At 39.5% G+C, this 23,611-nt stretch overlaps 1 protein-coding gene across 3 annotated transcripts; it reads right to left on the bottom strand.

Annotated features, from left to right (window-relative positions):
* Window positions 1-7,691: 7,691 nt before the first annotated feature.
* On the bottom strand, window positions 7,692-23,162 carry SH3GLB1 (SH3 domain containing GRB2 like, endophilin B1). Of its 3 annotated transcripts, none has more exons than XM_048943940.1 (11): window positions 22,988-23,162; window positions 19,655-19,796; window positions 18,683-18,811; window positions 16,925-17,058; window positions 16,440-16,532; window positions 14,932-15,018; window positions 12,265-12,288; window positions 10,764-10,853; window positions 10,137-10,237; window positions 9,098-9,329; window positions 7,692-8,162 (listed from the first exon to the last, which is right to left on the bottom strand). In XM_048943940.1, the coding sequence occupies exons 1-11, from the start codon at window positions 23,057-23,059 to the stop codon at window positions 8,055-8,057; spliced, it is 1,212 nt and encodes a 403-aa protein (XP_048799897.1). In that variant the 5' UTR covers window positions 23,060-23,162; the 3' UTR covers window positions 7,692-8,054. The 3 variants fall into 3 exon arrangements, with proteins under 3 accessions (XP_048799897.1, XP_048799898.1, XP_048799899.1); XM_048943941.1 differs by having other exon boundaries at window positions 14,980-15,018; XM_048943942.1 differs by lacking the exons at window positions 12,265-12,288; window positions 14,932-15,018.
* Between the last annotated feature and the right edge of the window lie 449 nt (window positions 23,163-23,611).

Below are 23,611 nucleotides of genomic sequence, written 5' to 3'. Positions count from 1 at the left end.
GGAAATTTGTCAAGTATACCTGAGAAGGATCCATCAGATGCTAAGTTGTAGAGTTTTTACAGAATATTTGTAACAAAAGCAGCTAAAGAAAACACCATCTCCTGAATTTCTATTTTTCTCCTTGAGCTTTTAACTGTTAAGGTCCAGCTCAATTATCTTGAACCTAATTCGCTGTCATTTCTAGGAAGACTAGCCCAAGGGATGAGAAAACCAAGGAGACAAAGAACAGACAGCCCTACCAGTTACATGTTACACCAGTCACCAGTTAGTCTGGTTCAGAACAGCAGGTCTCCCAAGTGCACTCTCATAAGAAGTCTAAGCAGAGGGTAGCTGGAAAATATTTAGTTTTTTTCCCCTTATCTGTTGTCATAAAGGACAGATAGAAGGAAATACAGCCTGAAATTACTTGCATAGTAAGCTTAGATAGAACAGAAGCTACAAAAGCAGTCAGAATATCTCACATTTGTTGATTTAAATAGGAACAGTGGCACTGAGTGAATGCAGGCTGGCCCAAGGAGATCCTAGCTATCTCAGTTATTTTTTGAAATGGATTCCTGATGCTGAAGTAGGCCATTCAGCTTTGTTGCTAAGAAAGGTATTGAACAACACATTTCAGTTGCACTTGTACACAGAATACCTTAACTAAAGCAGCATTTGTGACCACTAACACAAATTTAACAAGGCTTCTAACCAGTGAGAAATGAAATATATTTCTTTACGTTTCCACTACTAAGATAACCAAGGTCAACAGGTTAGCCTGAAGAAAAGTAGTTGTGTGTTCATGTACAAGACAAAATACACACACACAGAATTATGGGTTAAAAAACAAGCCAGCAGAATCAAACACCAGAGACTGTGAAAGTTCAGCTTCGTCTTTGTTTTAAATGTGTGATTTACTCATCAGTAGCAGGAAAGCAATCACTGCAGTGAGTCACAGAACACTATGAGAGTTTCATAGCTCTCAGTATTCTTCCCAAGATGTTACTCTGGTGAAGTTCCACTATAAATCATGCTGGATGGAATGGGAGGGAGTAGATCAATCTTGCTGTAAAACCAGAGATTCATCTACAAATATATTTGCTCATTTCTGTATAATAGTAACCCTCAGAAGAGCCTGTGCTGGCATTTGATTTATAGAAATAATCGGATAATGGATTTACAGTGCAGAAGTCTCCAAAATGATTAACTAGAGCAGCTTCAAATTTTTCCATAGAAGCAGGTCGAGATGCATCCCTCAGTGTGTTTAATGCCATTATCTGCAAGTGTTCCATCCTGTAAAAGACACTGGTTGATATTCTCTTGATAATGACCATTTAGGGTCAGATTTAACTAGGTTACAAAGGAGCCACCCTAACTTCAAAGTGAGACCTGTGGGACAGCACCTCATTCAAAATATATGGACCAGTGCGGTGGTTCACAAATTCCATGGCATTTTTTCACACTTGGGGCCAAGTTCTGGCTAGGAGTGCAATTCACATTTTGGTACAGCCCAGTTTTTTTTTAACCCAGTATTAAACGCAGAGTCATTTTAGTGGAACAATGGCCCAAATTACTGACTAAAGCATTTAGCTCTGAAACATGGGCAGAGACAAAAGTCCACTTTCAGCTGTCGTAGATTTATGTAATTTCAAGAAAAAGCATCTCTCAAACCTGTTACTAGACTGTAGTCATTGAGCATGCTTTAAATTCCATCAAAAAAACACAGATTAGGGGGGCAGGAGAATAAGCATAGAACAGACAATCAAGATAAATTTCACTCTACCTTTCTCACTAAGCACTCAGTGACTTGGTTTCTCCCTCCCGCATTTTAGCCTACCTGGCCCAGTTTCTGGAAAGCTCTGACCTTCACTGAGGAGAAGCCCTGAGAACAGGCAGACATCTGTCTGTGGCGAGCGGTGAGCCATCCAGAGCCTCTGCATTCACTCAGTGCCACCAGAACCCAGCTGCAGGCTGCGACTTGTAGTGCTGCCAGCTTCCTGCCCCTCCTCAGTCTGGCCGAGCACAGCTACAACGTGACAAACCACGACTTCCCTACAACCCCAGCAGCAAATAAGAAGACACACTCACCCATTCCACTCAGAATTCTGTTATAACTTGCAAGTGTAAAGAACAGAGACATCAGCATTTTTATTATTATTTTTAAACTAGAGCAAATAAGGGTTACATTCAAAATACACAGGATTTTGAATAAGCCGACAGCAGCTCAGTGGAACAGAGAAGCTAATGCTGCAGGCTCTGCTGCTCCATGGCCAGGGAAGCAGTACACAGAGGGGCTGCTGGAATAGGAAGAACATCTGGAGATATCTGGTCTCGGAAGAGCAAATATCTATAAGCACCTCCTGTACTGTCTATGGTCACCTCCTGTGACTAAATTGTCCAGACAAATTGAATATAAATACCTGCCCATCTGCTCAACATCCAACTGGCACCAAAGCTCAAACTTCACAATGCTTTCAAAAGACTAAGCCACCATTCCCTGTGTCCCATTGCACCATACCCATGAGCTCACATTTAGGCAGACTCCCTTCATTTTAAAACCTCTTTATTTTTGCCCTGCCGTTCCCAGCCAAATTTAGCTACACCATACTTATCTTTAAGCATGCCAAGCTAATAACAAATGTGCACCATCCACAGACTTTCAGAAAACACAGTTATTAAGAGCTATAAGCTGGACGTGCCTCCCTTGTTATCACACATTCCTCCAAACATTTAGGTGCATCGGCAAACATGTGCTGCTTACCAACCCAGGCTGAATGGGAACCAGCACCACAGGGTTTCCAATGGACACCATCAGGTGGGATTTGGATTTTGGTTTTCTAATCATTCGTTTCTCAAAACACATAGCCCACCAGCCTCTTACCTTCTTGCCGTTTTTGAGCCTGTCCGGTAAGCTAGTGGGAGGAAGGATCTGTGTGTCCAAGATGCCATCTCCTGTGGCAAATAGAGCAGAGAACCTCCAGGCTGTGGCAGTGCAGCAACAGAAAGCTCTGGTAGGCGCAGAACTCACCCTTTGGTTCCTGTCCTTCACAGAAGCAAACTCAAGAGCTACCACCTGTGTGAGCTCAGCCAATGCAAACTATGGAAGCCTTAGGGCAGCCACAGCAAGTCGTAGATCTTCACTCGGTACAATTGTCACCATCTACTGCTTTGGAGAGAGGCATTCCTATCTCTAGAAGTATCAATATTAAACATTGGCAGATCTACAAAAGCTAGAAAGCTTTATATAATTCAATAAAAAGGAGAAAAAAAAAAACACAGTAAAACTATATATTAAGATTGAACAATCAGCATTCTATCAGCACAGGTCAAATGTGTGTGCTGTATCCACCTTGGACCCTATATACTACTGTTCCTCGACTGGCTGCTGGAGCTTCTCACGGCTGTTGAACAAGTTTATTGTAACAGGCTGTCCAACCAAACCACCAGAGCCAAAGGAGAGGCTGGGGAAATGAAAAAAAAGTCAGTGGTTCCTCTGAAGACAATGAAGGAGAAAGAACTCAATGTGAAGTTCTGAGGTGTTTTTCTGCTTGTTTGGTTTTTGTTAATTTTTTTTTTTTTTTTTTACTCAAAGTACTTGTTGGTTTGTTAACACTGCACAAGGACACATTCCTTGAGATCACACCTCTGAGCCAACCTTCACACGAATAAGGTACAAGCCATTAGGAAACAGCAAGGCGCAATAACCACTTAACTAGGAGAACCTGGATGAATCATTCCTCATTTCTCTTTCTCTGCTGCAATTTCTCCCAAGTAAACAAAAACAGTGCTGCTCACCTTTGTAAAAGAAGCAAAACGGAGCTGACAGACTGAAAGTCATTAATCTCTGCTCCTACAGAGGAATTGTTAATATATATATATATATATATATATATATATATATGTGTGTGTGTGTGTGTGTGTGTGTGTGTGTGTGTGTGTGTGTGTGTATGTATATGTATGTATATCTAGAAATTCTCCTGGATGCTTAGTATTTTTAATGGAGATTCCAGTGCTATTTTCACTGGATGATGTATAAAAGAATGTGGGAAGCATGAAATGACACATCAGTGGGCTTTCCCACAGGTGTGTAAAATGCAAATCCCTAAAGTCTCCCAAAAGGAATTTTCAGAATTTCAAAAGTTTGTAATATAAAAGAAATCTTAAATGTGAGGCTTCTGGCACACATCAGAGTCACTGCTGAACATCAAAAATTGAAAGCAATTTAACTCAGAAATGTAACTGGAGAATTCTTTTCAGGAAAGGCAACTTTTTAACATTTCTCCTTTCCAATAAGCAATTTTTTAGCTCATTATTCCAATAGCTCTGCTTCTACCTATAATCACATAAAGACGTTTTTAAGTTTTAATTCATTTTGCAATTCTAAATAGTTTCCCTTAATTGTTCATGTCAAACACCTATTATACATTTTTAAAAATTTATAAAACAATTCCATGCTGTCAGGAGGAGAAAGTTTTTTTAGCATTACAATTATTAACTGGATGCAAGCAACTCCAGCTAATATGTTTGCTATTATTCGCTTGTGGCAGAAACCTATTTATAAAAGGCATTACATTCATACAGTCATTTAGTGTTTCCATCCATGGCATATTTTCTTGCCATTCCCTCCACGAAGATATAGAGCTTACCAAGCTATGAAGTTTGTTTGGAGGGGTTTCTTACTGCCAGATGCCACAATAAATGCTCTGTATCACTGAACAAGGGTAAGGGCACTCACTGAGAAAATGATGGAGGTTTGTATCTGTCAGCTTGATGGAAATGTTTGCATTTTCACCAAACAGAAATTAATATAGGTAAGTGAAACTAATAAGCTGGCAATGTACTGCCTTGTCCCAAAACTCAGCAGAGATTCACTCTAAAATATACACACTTGGTAGTCCAGTGAAAATAAGGAAGTCCAATTTGGCACTCATTGTTTAGACAACACTTGTAACCTGAGCTAGAAAGGCAATGACAAACTTTTCCTCCTCTCACATACAGACAAACATTATTAACAAAAAATCCTATGAGAGTTGATAGATTACAAGAAATGAAGACTAGGCCTTAGTTTATGGCTGATGGAGCTTTGATAACCACATTGTTTTTCCCCATAAGTTTTTTGTGTGTGTCTGAGACCAAATACCTGCCTGATCCTGTATGACCTTGCTGAATCAAGATATGGGAAGCCACAAAGTGTAGTATCACCAACTACTGATCAGACATGAAACCCTTTTGGTCTAAGAGAAGTTGTGTGGCTAGGTAGAGACATTTCAGGAAATGTGAAAGATAGATTAAAATGTACCAGGTTGCAGTGCAGAGTTTCATGGGGCTTCGGTATCTTCATTTAAGTGTGTCACTTTCCAGTTCTGGGGAAATGAAACTCCCTCTCCTATAATGAAGTACTTTGTGGCCCTGTCTGGAAACACAAAAAATACTAAAGCGACTCCTGCCAGAAGTACAAGTGAAGTACTGATGGCTCTTGAATGGAGCAGATCCATCATTTCATAAACTTTTGACATATTCCCAGGCAGTCAAGTACTTGTTTGTGTACAACATGAAATGGCAAATTCTTGTGTTTTTGTTTTTAATGAAAAAAAAAAAAAAAAAAAAAAAAAAAAAAAAAAAAAGGACAGAACAGTTTGGTGCTGCTCCCAAACAATCCCACACATTGCAGTACCTGGATTAAACCTCAGCCCAATTTCACCATGTCACTTTTTAAGACCTCTTAACTTTCAATGCAGGACAAAACACAGTTCTGCTATTCTACTCAATACTCTACTGAAGTTATTGCGTGGATAGTAATAGTAAAATTCTTTACAGCGAGTAATCATTTTGATTTTAAAGTCCCAGACAACTCATTTCCACAGTAAAGACACAACTTACAGTACTTGTTAGTACTCATGCATTTGTTCTTAGATTTTTGGAGTTGTAAGATACTCGCTGTATGTTCTATCACTCAGAAAGCCCACGCCAGCTCTTTTTAAATCAGAGTCCCTATACCTCTACTGTACTGAACACAGGTGAGGCCAGTCCTTCAAAATTTGCTTTCAGAAATCACCACATGTATCCCTGGCTACGATGCCACAAGCATCAAATTAGACTAGTAAGCTACTAGACCAGTTCAGCCTCACCAAAGCTGACAGGAGTCCTTTAAAGTGCAGCAAAACTGAGCTCCAAACATAATTTTTCTCTAGGTTTGACCAATAGATCTGTATGCATACAGAAGATTACATACTGTGCTACAGGAACATTTTTGCATTGAAACAGCACTGGAGAAATACTTGGCATTCACTTATCTTGCTGACTGGTGCATGTGCCAACTTGTTCTTCACTACTACATAAAAATTTCACCTGGCAGTGCTCAGGCTTTCTTCCAACATTGCAACCTTTAGGAATTAGCAATTTCTACCTTCTTGAGCTGCATATTTACCTCCATGGATCTGAGTTTCTTTTGGGGGGAGCTTTCTGAAAACCTTATTGGTCATTTTCATACCAACAGTCGGAAAAGGATACAATAAATTCAAGGCATTTTCATATTTAGTACAACGTATCTATAGAAAAAAGAAGGAAAATTATTCTAACAAATCAAATTGTTAAATACTCAAACTTTGGTTACCACCATTTCAAAATACACTACTAATTTGGTTATTTTCAAGATACTGTCTTAACATCTGTCTTTCAGCAATTATTGGAAATTGGTTAAAAAAAGTTCTACAGCAAGGAAACTGGTTGTGTTAAGTCTTTGAAACTTCTAAAACAAAACAAAAACAATCCCCATATAAAAATGAAACCAAGAACACACGCCAAAGCACTAATCAGAGCAGAAATGAAAACCACACCTAAACACAGGGAGTTAACCAAAGAAATTAAAGACCCAAAGCTGATTTCAGTTACTGTCATCCTTGTTACAAAAACTGTTAGGTCAGACAAAAAAAACCAAAAGTCCAGTACAAATTTTCCTATGAAAATTTCCAAGAAAATAGCATTGAGTTTTGGGAGTGCTAAATCTACCCTTTATGACCTTGAAATCATTCCCCCTTGTTCTGTAGGAAAAAGTTACGTTACTTGCAAATAATCCTACCTTCATTACGGCCATTTGTAGGTTCACAGCACTTTGTTTTCTTCCCACATATTTACAGGAGGCCCTCTTGCAAAACAGAAATGTAACACTACTTGAATCCAATTTAAACATGACAAGAAATGGTGGCATAAGAACTGTGAATGTAGATTTTCATTAAAACCTATAATCTCAACAAATGTGTTTTTATCTACAGGACTCTTCATGCAGGGAGAGCATGTACTTTGTTAGCAAAAATGCAGTGCTTGATTTAATATAAAGGTGGATTTGCAGTTGCAAGTGTCTTGGTAGTTACTCCCCAGTGCAAATTAGTCTTTCTGGAAGGCAATTAAGGAGTAGAAATACAAAGCAAATTTAAAGTGTTGGAACACAGGAAACTAATTTGTGACAGTCTGCCTATACAAAGCTTAGAATCTCAACATACTTGCAGTTTGCCTCAAGTTTCCAACAGAGAAAGGACATCTGTTTACACTGTTCAGAATTTAATTCAGATTAAATGCACGAGTTATCCAATAGATAACCATATATGTATGCCTCAGCACGTCTGTACTCTGCACATACCAGGAACAAAACCTTATCAATTTATGTTTCATGTTAGATTTTGAGTACTCAAAAAAAAAAGTGCATTACACTTGCATCAGTTCACAATAAGTTTATTTTATATGAAGAAAAGCTTTGCCATTAATGAAAAACTTCAGTAGAAAACAGTATGTCCTGCTTTCAATCTAGATTACTCAAAAGTAGAAGCTTGTATTAGTGAAAACTTCAGTAGAAACAAATCTGTAGGAAACATTCTTGGCACATGAAGTAAAAGCTTCAAACATTAAGATTGAATAGAATATTCACCATGCAACCACACTGGCAGAGAAGCCAGTTTGTAATGGCTGGTATTTGTCCCTCAAGAAAGAAACATGGAAGACACTTAAACCTGCTTATATAACGTTAATTGTATATAAATACGGTGCCACCATAACTGACAGTCTTTATTCAGGGCAACAATTCAGTTTAGCAGTTCTAAGTAAGTAATAGGCACTTTGCCTTTCTGATTTCCCCTTTCACCCATCAGCCAATCTGAATCCATGCCAGGGATGCTGTAAACTGTTATCACCTAAAACAAACAAACAAAAAAAACATAAATACATGATAATAATCTTGTCAGTGCCTGGAAAACAAATTAGAAGTCTACTTTCTTGTAATTTACAAAGTCTTCGAATCAAAATCAACCAAGGTAAGAAAAACATCCACGGAACATAATCTAATGCTCATTATTTTTTCATTGGTCCATGGAAAAGTAAATATGGCAAAATATTTAAAATATCTCATCCTTTGTCTAGGTCTTTCTTTTTTTATTATACTAGTTACTACTTTTTTTTGGGGGGGGGGGGGGGGGAATCTTCAAGTATATGATAGAAAAAAAGATGGTGTTGATGGGCTGCATCTTAAAAGAATCTTAAGCCACAGCTTCCATCTAAATCACAGCCTAGATGAAAATAAAGTCATACAGAAATATTTAAAAGATGCACATTTTTAAGAAACCTGAATTCTTTGGTGTATGTTATACAGTAACATTACTGGGTGGAATACTGCTCCAGCACCCAGCTTCATTTTATACAACTTCACTTGCAAAGGATAGGCTCTCTAACTTTGAATTATTAAGAGTTAATCTGAATCAAAAAGGAACAAGCACAGCACCGCTGCCACTGCCAAAACAGAAGTGGTTGTGCTTTCATTTTCTTATCAAACTGCAACACTTCATGTTTGAAAGACCAGTTGTATTGATAATAGTTTTGGAAGAATGGTAGAAGGAAGACAGTATAATCATACCTTGATTGTCCAGCAAATGTTCTTGCAAGCTAAGCAGGCACAACAAATATCAACTCTCATCATTACAGTATACAAGTAAAGATGCTGACTTCTCAGAGCTCTATTAAGACTTAATTAATAGATGTGCTACACTGAGAGATCTATGTAGTTCATCTCAACTGGCCAGTCACAACTATTCGGAGTTTACACTTAAATTATCAAAGTACTTCAAAAACTTACCTCATCTGCAAGTAATGACAACTCGCTGCTATTTGCAGCATCGTAGTCATACAGAACTCTAGCTTTCCTGCTGCCACTTGACGATTTCAGTTCACTGATGCCTGAAGTAACTACAGAATTGCTTACTGAAGGCAATGAAGCAGAAGCTGAGACCAAGACTGAGGGAGTAGAAACACTTTGCACAGGAGCTGAAGAAGACTGATTATTGTTGGAGAGAAAAGTAGACGGAAAGCTGTGGGGAAAACAAAACAAAGATCTCTAGTTGAATCAGTTCCACATGAAAAGTCATTTGCCTCCATGCTTAAATTAGAATTTTTGCATTTGGACATCAGTAAACAGCAAAGATTGAGTAGTACTGACACTTGTGCAAACCTACCTAATGATATTTGTGTGCTACCAATTTTTGAAGTTGTATGATTTTTTCAATGTAATGTAGCTTTAAAGATGTAGCGTTAAAAAAAACAAAACAAACAGTTTCAAAGACTTTCTGTGAGTCTTTAAGCTATCTATTTAAACAAACCGAGAATCACAAGGAGACCAAGCACCACAGGAAGCAGCAAGTCAGAAAAAGGACAAAAACACATCTGTTTCTACTTCCTCTTCTTGGAAAACAAAAGCATCAGAGACAGTTATTTAGTACAGCCGCTACAGTAAATTTTAATAGTTAAGGAAACCTTCCAGTTTACCTCACTATTAAATGAAGACAACTCTTCAGTGTCTGTGCTCATCTAAATAACAAGTCTGCAATAGCCTTAAGATTCCGACAAGTAGAGAAGAATTTGAATAGGAAAACCTGTATGAAAAGGAAGCATGTAGACCTTCCTACATCACCCCAGTCACAAAGGCTTACAAACATGAAATTCATGTCAGACTGTTTCTTCCCTTACTTTAAAAATGTTGAAACCTCAGAACAGTAAAACTAGGTATTTTCTTAGAACAGCACACCCCTGTTTTTATCATTGCTTTATCAGCATTAAGCTTTCCTACCACTGATAAACACTTGAACTTCAGAGAAGAATGTTTTAAACAGTGTTACTACCTTCCCAGTTGCTTCTGGAGATCCAACATATACTTGTAACATTGTGCATAATACGTCATCTGAGCTTCAACAAAGTCATTCAGACAGCGGAGATGATGTGCCTACCAAGTAGTACATATTTAAGTTTTAGCTTGCAAGAACTTCACACTGCATTACAAACACTGGCCTATTAAGCAGGTTGGCAAGGCTAACATCAGTACATAAGTATTCATCCCACATAAGCACTATGCCTGGATTTACCAGGTAAATAGAATAAAGTGCCCCAAATCAATGTATGTGAGCATCAAAAGTAACTGCAGTACAAGAATCTTGCATTTATCTATACTGTTTCCACAACAGATTATTTTAGCACATTTTTGTGATTTCAATAATCAGTTGATCAGATAAATCGAAAATTATGTTGAATGGTAACAATGAAAACACCAGAGATCAAGGTTAACGAGAAAACAAAGTTAATTCAATGGGCACTAAAGAACAGCTAAAAAAAATAAATCTTCCAACAGATACATTTAAGACATTACATGAAAGCAAGTAGCCTGAAGTTCCCACATAGATTACTGTAGCTTTTTGTTTGCCTTTAGGAACTGCCCTGATTTTAACTAATTTTTCCCCCTTCTGGATACTCACATGTGTGCTGCTGATACCTTCCAGGAGAAGTCTGGTAATCTCTGCTTGACGGTCAAATTCACTTTGGGTAATTCGTACTTCCTGTTCAGACTAGAAACAAAGATGCATGTTAGATATTTGTACTGTGCAATATTGCACCTTTGGACTGTGGCAATCCCATTTTACTCAGCGCCAGTCATTCAAACACATTTAATAACATTTCATTGTTTGAATCCTGTGCTTTTCTTTACAGATCTTTTCTACACAAGAATAGTTGGTTTTTTGGGGGGTTCAGAAATGCTGGAGTCCTATCTACACAACAAGCAGCTTTATCATTAGACACTTAACACATAGATAAAATGTATACAAAAGAAATATCCTTCTGCCAGCATTATTAACCCACCTCTCTCAGTAACAAAGCAAGCATTAAGTGGCATAACAGCATTTGTACCACAGACTCTCCTAGCACAGCAGTGGAGTGAAGGACAACTTATTCCCCCCTGTATTTCTAGTTCACAAGGCTCAGTTCATATGCTTGATGTTATTTTCATTGGACAACGCAGGAATCAATCAGCAAGGAAGAGCTGAAAATACATACTTCCCTGTGGTCCTTAGATGTAGTCACATTTTACTTTTACATGCATTAGAAGCATTCACTGAGTACCTCCCACTGAAGGACACTCAAAATAATTACTTGGTCCTCAAATTCAGAATGTAAACTTGGTTTCTGAATGTTAACATTCAGAAATCCATGATCTCCCAAAATGCCACAGAAGATTACGTGAACATTTAGAAATACTGTGTAATGCAGTAATAGAGGGATAACACTTTCCAAGAGCAGAGGAAATAAAATCACTTTCCTAACGCTGTTTTATAAGACAGACTAAATAAAACAGTGAGTGAATATATTCATACGATCCAATACAGCAAGGCCTCCTTGTTTCCTCTCCAGTCCAACAGATAAGCACCTCTAAATGTTCGAAATCACTCTATAGCCTCAGCATGTTGAGCAAAAAGCCTCCTCTCTTTCCAATTAACTACATCAGACATCACAGAAACTCCTTGCAAAACTCATGTACCTAGCATAAAGGTGTCTTTCAAACAGGCTAGATTACTAGAGCTCTACCTTCCCAAAAATTTTCAAGGAAGCTTATTAGGAAGAAACAAAAAAGAAAAAAACCCAGCAAGTTAAAAGACAAGCCCTGTAGTTTTCATTTTTTCTTTTTCTATTGCATCTTGTCACATGACAGTCATATGATACTAAGTGATAGCCAGCCAAAATAGCTGACTATACAGTGAGCTTTGGGCTTTGTATCAGCACTGGAATTTGAAAGGCCCTGAAGGGACCCCAAGTGTTCTGAAGCAGCATGAGACACTATCAGTACTCAAGTCAGCAATATGCAATATCCTTTATTACATTATGTATCAGTACTCAAGTCAGCAATATGCAATATCCTTTATTACATTATATCAACACAAGTTATTGTTGCAGAATTCTGCAGTTTCTAAATTGTTTACTTACTTTTGTCACTTCCTCAGCCCATATCTAGTCAGCATTAAAAGAGCAGAGAAAAAACATGCAAACTTAGACTGGTGTTACTTTATTAGAAGATGCAACTTAACTTTGCCTTTTAACTATTTCCTTGTTTCAGAACTTCAGAGATTTGAGAAATTCTATGAATAAATCACTTGCTTAAAGCCCTCCATAGACAGTGGAGTAAGGACAAAACTACATCAATGAAATAAATCCCTAAGTTCACACATGGGAAAGAATGACATGTAGAACTGTTCTGCTTCAAACAGATTCTTGTAAGATATTACTACAAGCTAAAATTTAAGATTAGGAAGTGATACAAATCAAACTGAGTTACTTTATGGGTGAAGTTAGGTTATGTTCACATGTTAGAAACTGGAAGCTATGGAAAACTATTCTCATTTTAAAGACTCACATTAAAGACTGAGAAAGACAAATTAATGATTTCTCTTGCTATGTCCATTGTTTTTTTTTCTTTTATTTCACAAAAATTTTCATTGAAATTAAATTACTCTCAAATTGAGAATTAAAAGTAGGAGCACATAGCACAGCAAAGTCATAGAACCAGAGGGAATTTACTCTAGAACTTAATTACTTCAGCTTGCTGCCCCAATTTTCTCTTGCAATGCAATTCTCCTTTAACCTTCACATTTCCACAGTTAAAGAAGATGACACAATCAGGACTTTGTAAGAAGAAGCATGCATAAAGGTCACAGAAGCTAGCTGAAACAACCTCATTCACCCTTTTATCTGACCACAACTGAGAAACATACATACATACTGCAATGAGACCCACTGTGCTATACAGATCCAGATCAAATCATGACAACCCAAACAGCATGGTTTATGTCACAGAATCACAGAATAACCCAGGTTGGAAAAGACCTTAAAGATCATCAAGTCCACCTGCAACCTCACAATACTACCGAACTCTAACAGCCCTCTGCTAAATCATCTCCCTGAACACCACACCCAAACGGTTTTTAAACACATCCAGGGATGGTGATTCAACCACCTCCCTGGGGAGCCCATTCCAGCTTAAGAACCCTTTCTGTAAAGAAGCTTTTCCTGATATCCAAGCTATACCTCCCCTGGTGTAACTTGAGGCCATTTCCCCTCGTCCTGTCACCTGTCACCAGTGAGAAGAGACCAACCCCGCTCTCGCTGTAAGCACCTTTCAGATATTTGAAGAGAACAATAAGGTCTCCCCTCAGCCTCCTCTTCCCCAGACTAAACAGCCCCAGCTCCTTCAGTCACTCCTCACAGGACATGTTCTCCAAGCCCTTCACAAACCTTGTTGCCCTTCTTTGGACCTCAGTGTCCTTTCTGTATTGAGGTGCCCAAAACTGAACACAGTGCTCAAGGTGAGGTTTCACTAGTGCAGAGTACAGGGGCAGGATGACTTCCCTAGTCCTGATCACCACACCATTCCTGATACAAGCCAGGATGCCATTGGTCTTCTTGGTCACCTGGGCACACTGCTGGCTCATATTCAGCTGTCTGTCCATCAGTACACCAAGGTCCCTTTCCATCAGGCAGCTTTCCAGACACTCCTCCCCAAGCCTGTCGGGTTTCCTGGGGTTGTTATGACCAAAACACAGGATCTGACACATGGCCCCATTGAAACTCTAGAGTTTACTTTGGCCCATTGATCCAATCTATGCAGGTCTCACTGTTGTGCCTTTCTACCCTCTGGCAGATCAACACTTCCTCCCAGCTTGATGTCATTTCCAAACTTACTGAGGTTGCACTCAATCCCCTCATCAAGGTCACTGATAAAGATACTGCACAGGCGTGGCCCCAGTACTGAGCCCTGGTGGACACTGCTCAGGATAGGCTGCCAACTGGATTTAACTCCCCTGACCACAACTCCAGCCTGTGTTTCACCCAGCAGAGCATATGGCCAATTACGTCAAACAAAAATTAACCCCCTATTCCATTTAGCACAACAATGATGCTAGAACAGCTGCACTAATGAGTCCCTACCACAGCTTTGGGATAAGACATATTCTGAGTTAAGCCCTTCATTTGTGATTTTAATCCATTTCAACTGTTTGTAAAACACGTCTTGAAGAAAACAAATAGTTTCCACATATTTCTAGCTGTTTTACATTACTTTCTCCCATCCACATAAAAACAATAGGAAAACAATAATTCCTTTCCCTTCAACAGATGAACTTTGACAAGGAATAAAAATTGAATTCCTTTGCAGGCTAAATTTACAATGAATTCATGTGAGCATGAATTTAATACTGTATACTTCCAGATAGGTGATGAAAACACCACCCGATGCTGTGCTGCTGTGAGTGTATTGAGTACACTTTTCATATGCAACGTGAGATACATATCCATTTGGAATGGAAATCATAGAATCACTAAGGTTGAAAAAGACCTCTAAGATCATCTAGATCAACCATCAACCCATCACCACCACGCCCACTAACCCACATCCCTCAGTATCACATCTGCACTTTCTTTTTTTTCTTTTTTAACAGCTCCAGGGATGAGAACTCCACCACTTCCCTGGGCAGCCTGCTCCAGTACTCCTTTGGAAAAGAATTTTTTCTTAATATCAAACCTGAAGCAAGGCCAAATTGAAAGGATAGCAAGAGGAACCAATTGACAGAAATGAATGAACACAGGAGGCCAACAAACCTTCAGCCATTTTACATGCAGCAAGTTGAGCACGTAAGAGACATTTACCATAATGTTATTCTCTTCAGGCTGAGAAGTGTTTAGTTGCTTAAGTGCATAGATAAAAGACAAAAGCAAGTTACAACACTGAATACAGCAGGTGAACAGTTTGTTGGCACAAATCCTACAAGTTTAAGCTAAACAAGATTGTGAACTGATCATAGAAATCTAAACAGTTTTATTCAGCTCTTTTAAATACCGATCTAAGCTAGTTCAGTTGAAAATAATACTTTTACAGCAAGAAAAAAAGTATTTAATTGTAGGTCCTAATTAAATCACCTTGCTCCATCCTGTCAAGTAAGGTGGTGAAACAAATTTGATTCGATACTTTTTCCTATATTATCAGTTCAGCATTGTTTGCCAGACATCTTCCTTCATAAACAGAACGAGTTAGCAGAAGGTGAACTATTTGCATAACAACTACATCCATATTACTCTCCATTTCTGTACTGCAGGATAAAAATTGAGATTTTTTTTTTTTAACTTCTCTAGGAATCCTAAAATTCAATTCTTTTTAGACATGCTTACTGCTATTAAAACATAACTAAAGTTCAAGTGTAGGCAAGATAGTGATGCAAGAAGCCTGGAGTTTCATGTTCTACCACCATAAGGTAACTTACAAGCAGAACTGAACTACATGCTATTGGGATATTTAAGACCAGTCAAGTAATAGCAGCAGTAGCAACTGTCAATAGCTTCATCCAAGCACATGGCTCTGGATGATTATACCACAGATGAACTAACAAACCTGAGTACAGAACATTCCTTTTACTATTAAGCTCAATTCCTTCAAGAAAAGCTTCCCCATTGTACACATATTTTAAAAGTACAGTGTATACTTCCTGCCATAACACAATAAATTAACAACACTTCTCCACACTTTGCTGGTAATGTCACAAATTAAGAAAGCGTGACAAGTAGAAAAACAACTTTTTTTGCATCAGAATAACATGATACAGGAAGAAATGCATGCATTGACCTGAAAGATATATCAACAGTTTAAATTCACAGGAACAGCAGACATGAGGTAGAAGACTGACAGACAGGCAAAACTGTCAGGGAGATAAAGGGTATTTTTGTTTGCTTGGTTGTTTTTGTTTTACCTTTTTTTGTTGCTTTTTTTTTTTTAAAAAAAAAAAAAAAGAAAGGGATCACCACCCCAAGGATATGAGGTGCTTTATCTGTCAAGCTCAGCCTCATAGATAACAAATCTGATATCTTTTAAGACAATGATCCATTCAGAAACACCAGCAAAAGTCAGAATCCTGCTCCTGCCTCTTCATCTTGCACAGTACGCGCATTCTCCCTACATACTGAAACTGCCTCTATTTCTTCAACATCTGTGTGCATAACCCTTACTACACTAAATATGAAATCTCCCAGGATAGCAGAGAGGAAACAATCAGACCTATGAATACATAAGTATAACAAGTCTGAAAGTTACAGATGATTTTAAAAACATTACTTACTGCAGCTCGAGCTTCAGCAACTTTTGCCTTCTTCAATCTGGTTTTTGCAGCATCCAAATCCAGTCTTTTATTCTGTAATAGTTTGCGTTCTTTCTGAAAGCCATGTAGGTTAGCTCATGAGAAAACATACAATTCAAAAGCAAAATCCTGTCTACTTGTTTTCCTGCCTCCTCTCCTCATGATCATACATAAAATGCGTTCTTCAGTTGAACAAAGAAGCAGAATTAGTTCCTAATTACCCTTACACATTTTACACTTCAGATACATACCTTTAATATTTAATATAATTTAATATAGTTTAAGAAAAGGTAAGATTGCAGAATTATTTTGAACGGTCCAAAGGAAGAAGGATACGTTAAGGTTACAAATTCATCTGACCTTTTCCAAATCAGTTTCCAAAAGCAATACTGCTCAGTTTTCTACAATTCCAGAGATCTGCTTTTTCAATTATTTTGAAATGCTGAGGAATGCACACTTCAACTTACAGTGATAGTTTTATAGTCTCCTTCAATAAAGTTTCTTAGGGGAGTGAGAAAGTTTATAGCTGACGTTTGAATTAGTTCTCTGTCTGCTGTTCCAATTTGTTTTTGTGTTTCTCCACATTTAATGAGCGCATTTCCTGAAAATGAGAAAATATGATGATTTCATAGCAATTTAGACAGGTAGCTGTCAAGACAAGTTACTACAGGCACATGAGTCAAGGCCAACAGTTTTGAAAGATAATCCAGTGCCATAGCAGGGACTTCCAAAATATGTTATTACCTAATAAAACTAATTCTTGTTTTATATCAAAAATCACAGGCGAAGGCCAGATTTCAATGAGTATAGATACAGCACTGTAGAAGTTGCAATAACTACAGCAACTTGGTTGTCCACACTTATTTTAGGCCTGGATATTGTACCTACTTACATTGATTTAAACAACCTCCTCCCTTTATATAATATTTTTAAGTAATTAGTCACAAGTATTCAAGAGCAAGGAAAAGTCCACTTAGCTACTGGAAAATACTTCCTCCACCTTTATCCCTAAGATCAACACCAGTTCCTAAACATGCACATAGGTTTTGTCTACTGACTGAACAATACTTGGAAATGTGGTTACAGGTTAGGCATTGAAGCCCAGGCTAGTGCATCAAGAATGCACAGTGCTCATTAATATGTTTCAACAAACACACAAGGCTGAATTAGAAAAGGCACTCACCAGGTCTACAGACAAATCAATTTCATGACACCACAAAATGCAAGTCTATCTTTATGCTAAAAGTTCCTGCAACTGCCCTGAACTACAGATGTTACAGCAACTGCAACACAAAGGACCGTGTGCCTGTAAGCAAAAATCTATGCAATGTTAAAGAATCTTGAATCTCATGATCAGAAAGGGGTCACAGATAAAAGCATAAAAACATACTGAAAGTAAAAAGTATAAAGCCTGCCATTATCAATTTTGTATCCTTATATCTTCTACAAAACATTTTTTTAAATACTCTTTCCCTCCTTTCCAAAGGAACCCCATTGTTTCCAGATCTAAATCATTCTTCCTAGAACAGATTTCCCCTCCAACTGCAATTTTAAAGAAAGTAACTAAGGTCAGCTAGCTGCTCGACTTTCATTGCGGACTTAAGCACACACATGTATTGCAGTCAGTAAGATTAAATTAACAGCTACATCTATTTTCAGCAACTTCCAGGGTCGTAGAGAACACTAACATTAGATCTTTTAACTGAACATAGCGTGAAAACATTATATCCCACCACTTAGTTCTCTTGTCGTAGTTACAGAATTCTGCTGGAGAACAAAGCTTAGATCATGCTCAGCAGTCACCTATACAAACATTCTGCCATATGCATATACACATAAAATGAAAAGCAGGAATACCGGGAAGTTAGAGGAGGTTCTTAGTAAAGAATTTAATTCTAGATAACATTAAGTGTCGTCAGATGTGCTGTCTTTATGTCTAACTAGGAAATTAGATTCCAGAATTATGATTCCAGAAAGTCATCCTTCCACAAAGATGGGCAGTATTCCAACGTTAAGTTCTGTTCTTTTTTTTTTTTTTTAATTAGAAGTGAAACACCATCATTGATCTCCTAACACACAAAGTCACAGAGCAAGTCACCTCAAACTGATTAAAAAAAAGTCTTTGAAGTGTTTTGCCTAAAAAGAGACGAATAGCACATTTTTCCCCCCCAGTGTAAAAGCATATGTGCAATTTTTTCGCCCCTGCATTCATTGCTTTCACTTACCGTATGCTGTTCCTGGGCCAAATTCATTACCAGCATCAATCATATACTGGCCTAACAACTCTGGATTATTCATACGACTTGGTGCTTTCCGGTCCAGTTTCTCATAGAAAAATTCTTCTATCCTAGCATCTGAAAAACACAAGCATTTCAAAGAACTGTCACTCAAAACACAACTTACAAATAGAAAAGGAATAAAACAGTTTTAAATTCCAGACATACAAGCTCAACATTAAGTGAACACCGTTAGGATGAAGATGTTGTTCTTCAAAGCTATCTGTATTTTATATGTCATGCTTATTTCAAATATTCCTTACAGCTGTCTTCCAAAGTGAAAAATTAAACTTTTAACCTTCCTTATACAGTGGGGTTTTCAAAAGTTTAGTTCTAAGTCTTCATTCTAAGAGTCTCATAGTGCACTTCTGAAAAACAAATAAAAGTCACCATTTGTAGCTTATAGAACGCTACAAATTAAACATTCAGCATCTAGGAAAAGCAATTATTCAGTAAAGAAATAGTAAGAGACAAACATTTCAGCTCATCTTGCCAGCTTCAGAATGACTTGCATTGCACAGGAAATTTAGCATAATGAAATAGATTAACAAAGTTCCTCAAGCCACTGAATCCACAAGAAAAATTTTAGAGTTCTTACAGCCACCAAGGATTTCTGGAATTAGAGCTAGAAATTCAACTAAATAGGAAACAACTCCAAAAGCAATCAAGAGTATGGAACCACTGCTGCAATTTAATTACGCTCATTTACATATTTCTGCACTTGAAGGCTCACAGAACTGAAAGCAAGCAAATGGAACAGTGCCTCTGATGCCCAATGGCTCTTCAAAACGTTCAAAATCCTTCAACATTGAAAACTGCTGAATTTAGTTATAGTTTAGGCAATACCTATACCACTAACAGTTACACTGGCAAGCCTATTAATTAAAATGTTGCAAACAAAAAAACTGAATGACTCCTTACTTGGATTTGGCTGCAACAACACTTCTGTTTGCTTCATTATTTTCTCCGTCCACTGCTTAGTGCACTCTGCTTTGCTGAGAAGGTTCTCCAGGTGAGCATCCAGTTCAGTCTTCTCTGCTTGACCAAGCTTTTCTTCTGTGAACTGTAGTTAGTCAGACAGGTTGGAAATACTCAGTTCATAAAACTAGTTTCCAAGTGCAAGTCCAGAATGGCAACTGCTCGCTCATATTACTTTCACACAAAGTTATCCAGACATCATTAAGAAAACCGAAGGTTAAATCTGTAAGTTCAACAACCCACCCTCACTACCAGCAAAAAAGGGGAGAAGGGTATTAATCACATCAAGACCAGGATGATTTACAACATTTTGAAGAAATCCTCTGCTCTACCTGCTCTTCTTGCTACCTGGAGCTCTTACTCGAAGCATTTTGTGCAATTTTGCATCGTGCTCCTGGGAACACGAGTCTGAAGGAAAGAGTCCAGAGGTAACAAAGCAACCGAAAGATTACTTCAGCCTTGCATGTTTTGTAATTAAGGTTGTCCCTTTACCCCTAGGGAAAACCGCAGATATGACAGATTCTTACAGCAGCTTCCTTTAATGTATTTAAAGAATGTTGTCCTGTTTGTAGCAAACAGGACAAAAAATAGTGGGCTCCAACTTCAACACAATGATTTAAATTAGAACTAGATATCAGACACTCTATATTGCTCTTAAAGCAAGGATTAAAAGCTAAAATAGGCTATCCTGGGAAGATTTGGAATACATGTTTGGGGGAAGGAGGGACTGCATTTTAGAACAGGACAGATCCATGCTTCAGGATCTGTTTAGATACAGCTGATCCTGTTAAGCTTTACAGGAACAGTAAGTTGACCTCTTAAATTCTTCTCCAAGCAGTTTTCTTTGACAGTGAAACACAATGTAACTCTAATTAGCTAAATAAATAGAGAAGACTATTAATTTCACTTGCTATTAAATTCATGCCAATGCTTATTAATCCATAACCAGTTTCAACCTCATTCCCAGGTCTCCAGGAAAGACAGAAGATGAGTGTTTTCTGTCAGGAAACGAAACAAAGCTGGAGCTAAGGGTTTGGCCTGCCTCTCTTCAGAGCACTGGTTCGTCAAGATGACCTCATCCCTTCACAGCCTGTTCAAAGTCAGGCATATTCAGAAGAACTTAAGAACTACATCCTTAATGAGCTTACTGATCAAGAACGTAAGAGCAACAAAGCATTCTAACTATCAAAATTCATTCTTAACAAGCTCCTCATTGAAATACTTAAACTTACAATAGAAAGCAAGAATACAATGCAAATAAAACTGATTGCCCAAGTTTAATTTCCACATAGAACAAAAACAACTTTGATAGCACACACATCTGAAGGCTAGATAAATACTGCAGTTATTTGAGGCTCTACTAAGAAAGAAAGGCACCTTTGCAAGAAAGTTCAATTGCAGTATAGGGAGGCACAGAATTTATTGATGGACCTGCTACTGCTATTTCTTAAAAGGCTCTTTAAAACAGTATTACGTACTGCAAGTAGCTCTCAAAAGCTTCTTAAGATTCATTATCATACAATAAAAATGGCTTTGATTTTTGCCTAATTACATAAAATTGTATTCGTTTATGAAATGACCTTTCTAATTAGTATTTCCAGAACTCTTCCTCATAGTGTGGAGACTGCTTAGTCCATGTTACACTTCATGTACCCACTTAGAAGAAAAAAGATTAAAAATATAGAGCAGCATGGCAAATAACAGTTTGATAGAAGTATGGTTTCCAGCATCAATAAAATACATCAGTGCTGCCCCTCTGATTTCCCACCTGTTTCCACACGTTGCTTGAACGTGCCCAGGTCACGATGGAGGAAATAGTACTGTTTTGTATACAATGGCATACATACATATGCAACAACTCTTCTCCTTAAACATCTTATTTTAGGAGGAGGTAGCAGTCGGTAGAGCAGATTACTATTACTTCCACATTCCCCTTGGTTTCAGTTCAGATGAAGAAGCCTATCAATGGAGCTATTCAGATGTAAACCAGCAACGCAGAGCATACTGGAGTAAACCACACTTTATACCACCTTTAAAGTATGATGGAAAGCCTCCGTTACATTTAATACAATTAAGTATTTACATGTAAAAAGTCAAGATAAAAGAAAAAAAAGTCACAAGATCCTACCAGGGATCTTACAATGAAGGGTGAACTGCATCTCCTTTTTTTCCCCTTTGCCTTGCAAGAAAAGTTAAAGCTGGAGAGGAAGAGATGGTCTGGGAAACATGCAGCCCCAAAAGAAGTCAGGAAAAAAAAAAAAAAAAAAAGTGTGTGGAAAGACCTCCAACATGTACAAAAGCCATAATTACCGCTTTAAGGTAATTTAAGCTTGAGCAACAATGTTTTCTGATGAGTTTGCATCTTCAGTGCTCTGCTGTACCACTGATCGCTGGCTCTGCTTGGATATTTAGATACAGGCCAACAGTCCGCCTGATCTGAGCACACAGCCACTTTAATCACATTCCAAACCTGACTCAAGGAAAGAGCAGGAGAAACTACTGTGAATTACTGCGCTCAGTTTGGATATCCTACATATCCACCTCCCTACAGGAAATCTGTTCAGGTTTGATTATGTAAAGAAAGAGGATTACAGCTCAAGACAACAGCGAAGGAACAGAAGCCAGTTATAGTGCCCTTAGCATAAAGAAAGGAGAAGACAGACCGAGAAACAACGGGCTATCGAACGAGCCTAAAAGCGACAGCGAAGCTAAACGAAAATTAAAGCAGACAGATGCTCGCACGTGTCACGTCAGAGCTCAAGTTTCACCGATCGGCCAGCAGGATGCATTCAGAGCAGCCAGTGAAGACACCGGCTTACTCCACGGCAGTCACACCTTTGTTCTGCTCCAGCCCCATCTCCCCCAGCTGCCGCTGCCCAGCCCGGCCGCCCCCTCCCCTCCCCTCTCAGCCTACGCTGACCTTGCGCTGCCCCGCCCGCCGAACCCGACTGTTGTGCAACGGGCCGCGGAAAAATGCCCGTATCCAGACAGACAGACGACCGAGCGCAGTGGGGCGCGGGGTCACGGAGCAGCCCGAGGCGCGGCGCACCCCTGGCCCCCAAGCAGCGCGGCCGGGCCCGGCACTCCCGCGGCACGCCCAGCCGTCGGCCCAGCCCGGAACCGCGATCCCCGGCCAACGCCCCGCGCCGGGCCGACGGACGGCGGCCCTAAGGACCGGCCTTAAGGACCGGCCCGCGGCCTCGCCCGCTTCCCAACAGCCGGGGCCGCCGCGATGAAGCTCGGTCGTAGCGCGCGCCCCCTCGGGAGCGGCCGTACCTGCACGGCGCGGCTGAGAAAAGTGCCCGCGTCGGCCGCCAGCTTCTTCATGTTAAAGTCCATGATATTCATCTTCGGCGGGGGCGGCGGGGCGCTGACTCAGCCCGGACACCCGCAGCGGCAGCCGCCGCTCCGGCCCGTCCCTGTGGGGATCCGCCGGGGGGCGGTACCGGGGCCCGACGCAGCCACCGATTGGCCGCGGCCGCGGCGTCAGGCGCAGGGCCCGGATCGGCTGCCGAAGTGACGGCGGCGATCGCCTCGCGCCGCCGAGGGAGGGGCCAGGCCGGGCCCCTGCGCGCGGCGCTTCCCGCCGTGAGGGCGGCGGTGCGCGCCTGAGGGAGAGCTGTGGGCCGGTACCGTGCTGCGTGTGCTTCGGGAGTTGCTGCCGCCCGCTCGTTCCGTTTCTTGAGCCCTAGGCTTTGTAAATCAAATCGTGCTCGCCTTCATGAAAAAAGTGAGGCGCGTAGAGCGTGACGATGGGAAGTGGTCCAGAACTTGTGAGCAGCCGATCAGAATGCGCTGCTACTTGAACAGTCTAGTTTGGATAACCCGTACAGACAGCTGCAAGAAGCACTACGTACCACGGGACAATTCGAAGTACCTTCGGTACCGTAGCGTAGTGTC

The sequence above is a fragment of the Lagopus muta genome, chromosome 5, assembly GCF_023343835.1.
Source record: "Lagopus muta isolate bLagMut1 chromosome 5, bLagMut1 primary, whole genome shotgun sequence".
In the NCBI taxonomy this organism is placed as follows: Eukaryota; Metazoa; Chordata; class Aves; order Galliformes; family Phasianidae; genus Lagopus; species Lagopus muta.
Note: the sequence above shows the minus strand (reverse complement) of the source record. Positions and strands in the feature narration are given on the sequence as shown.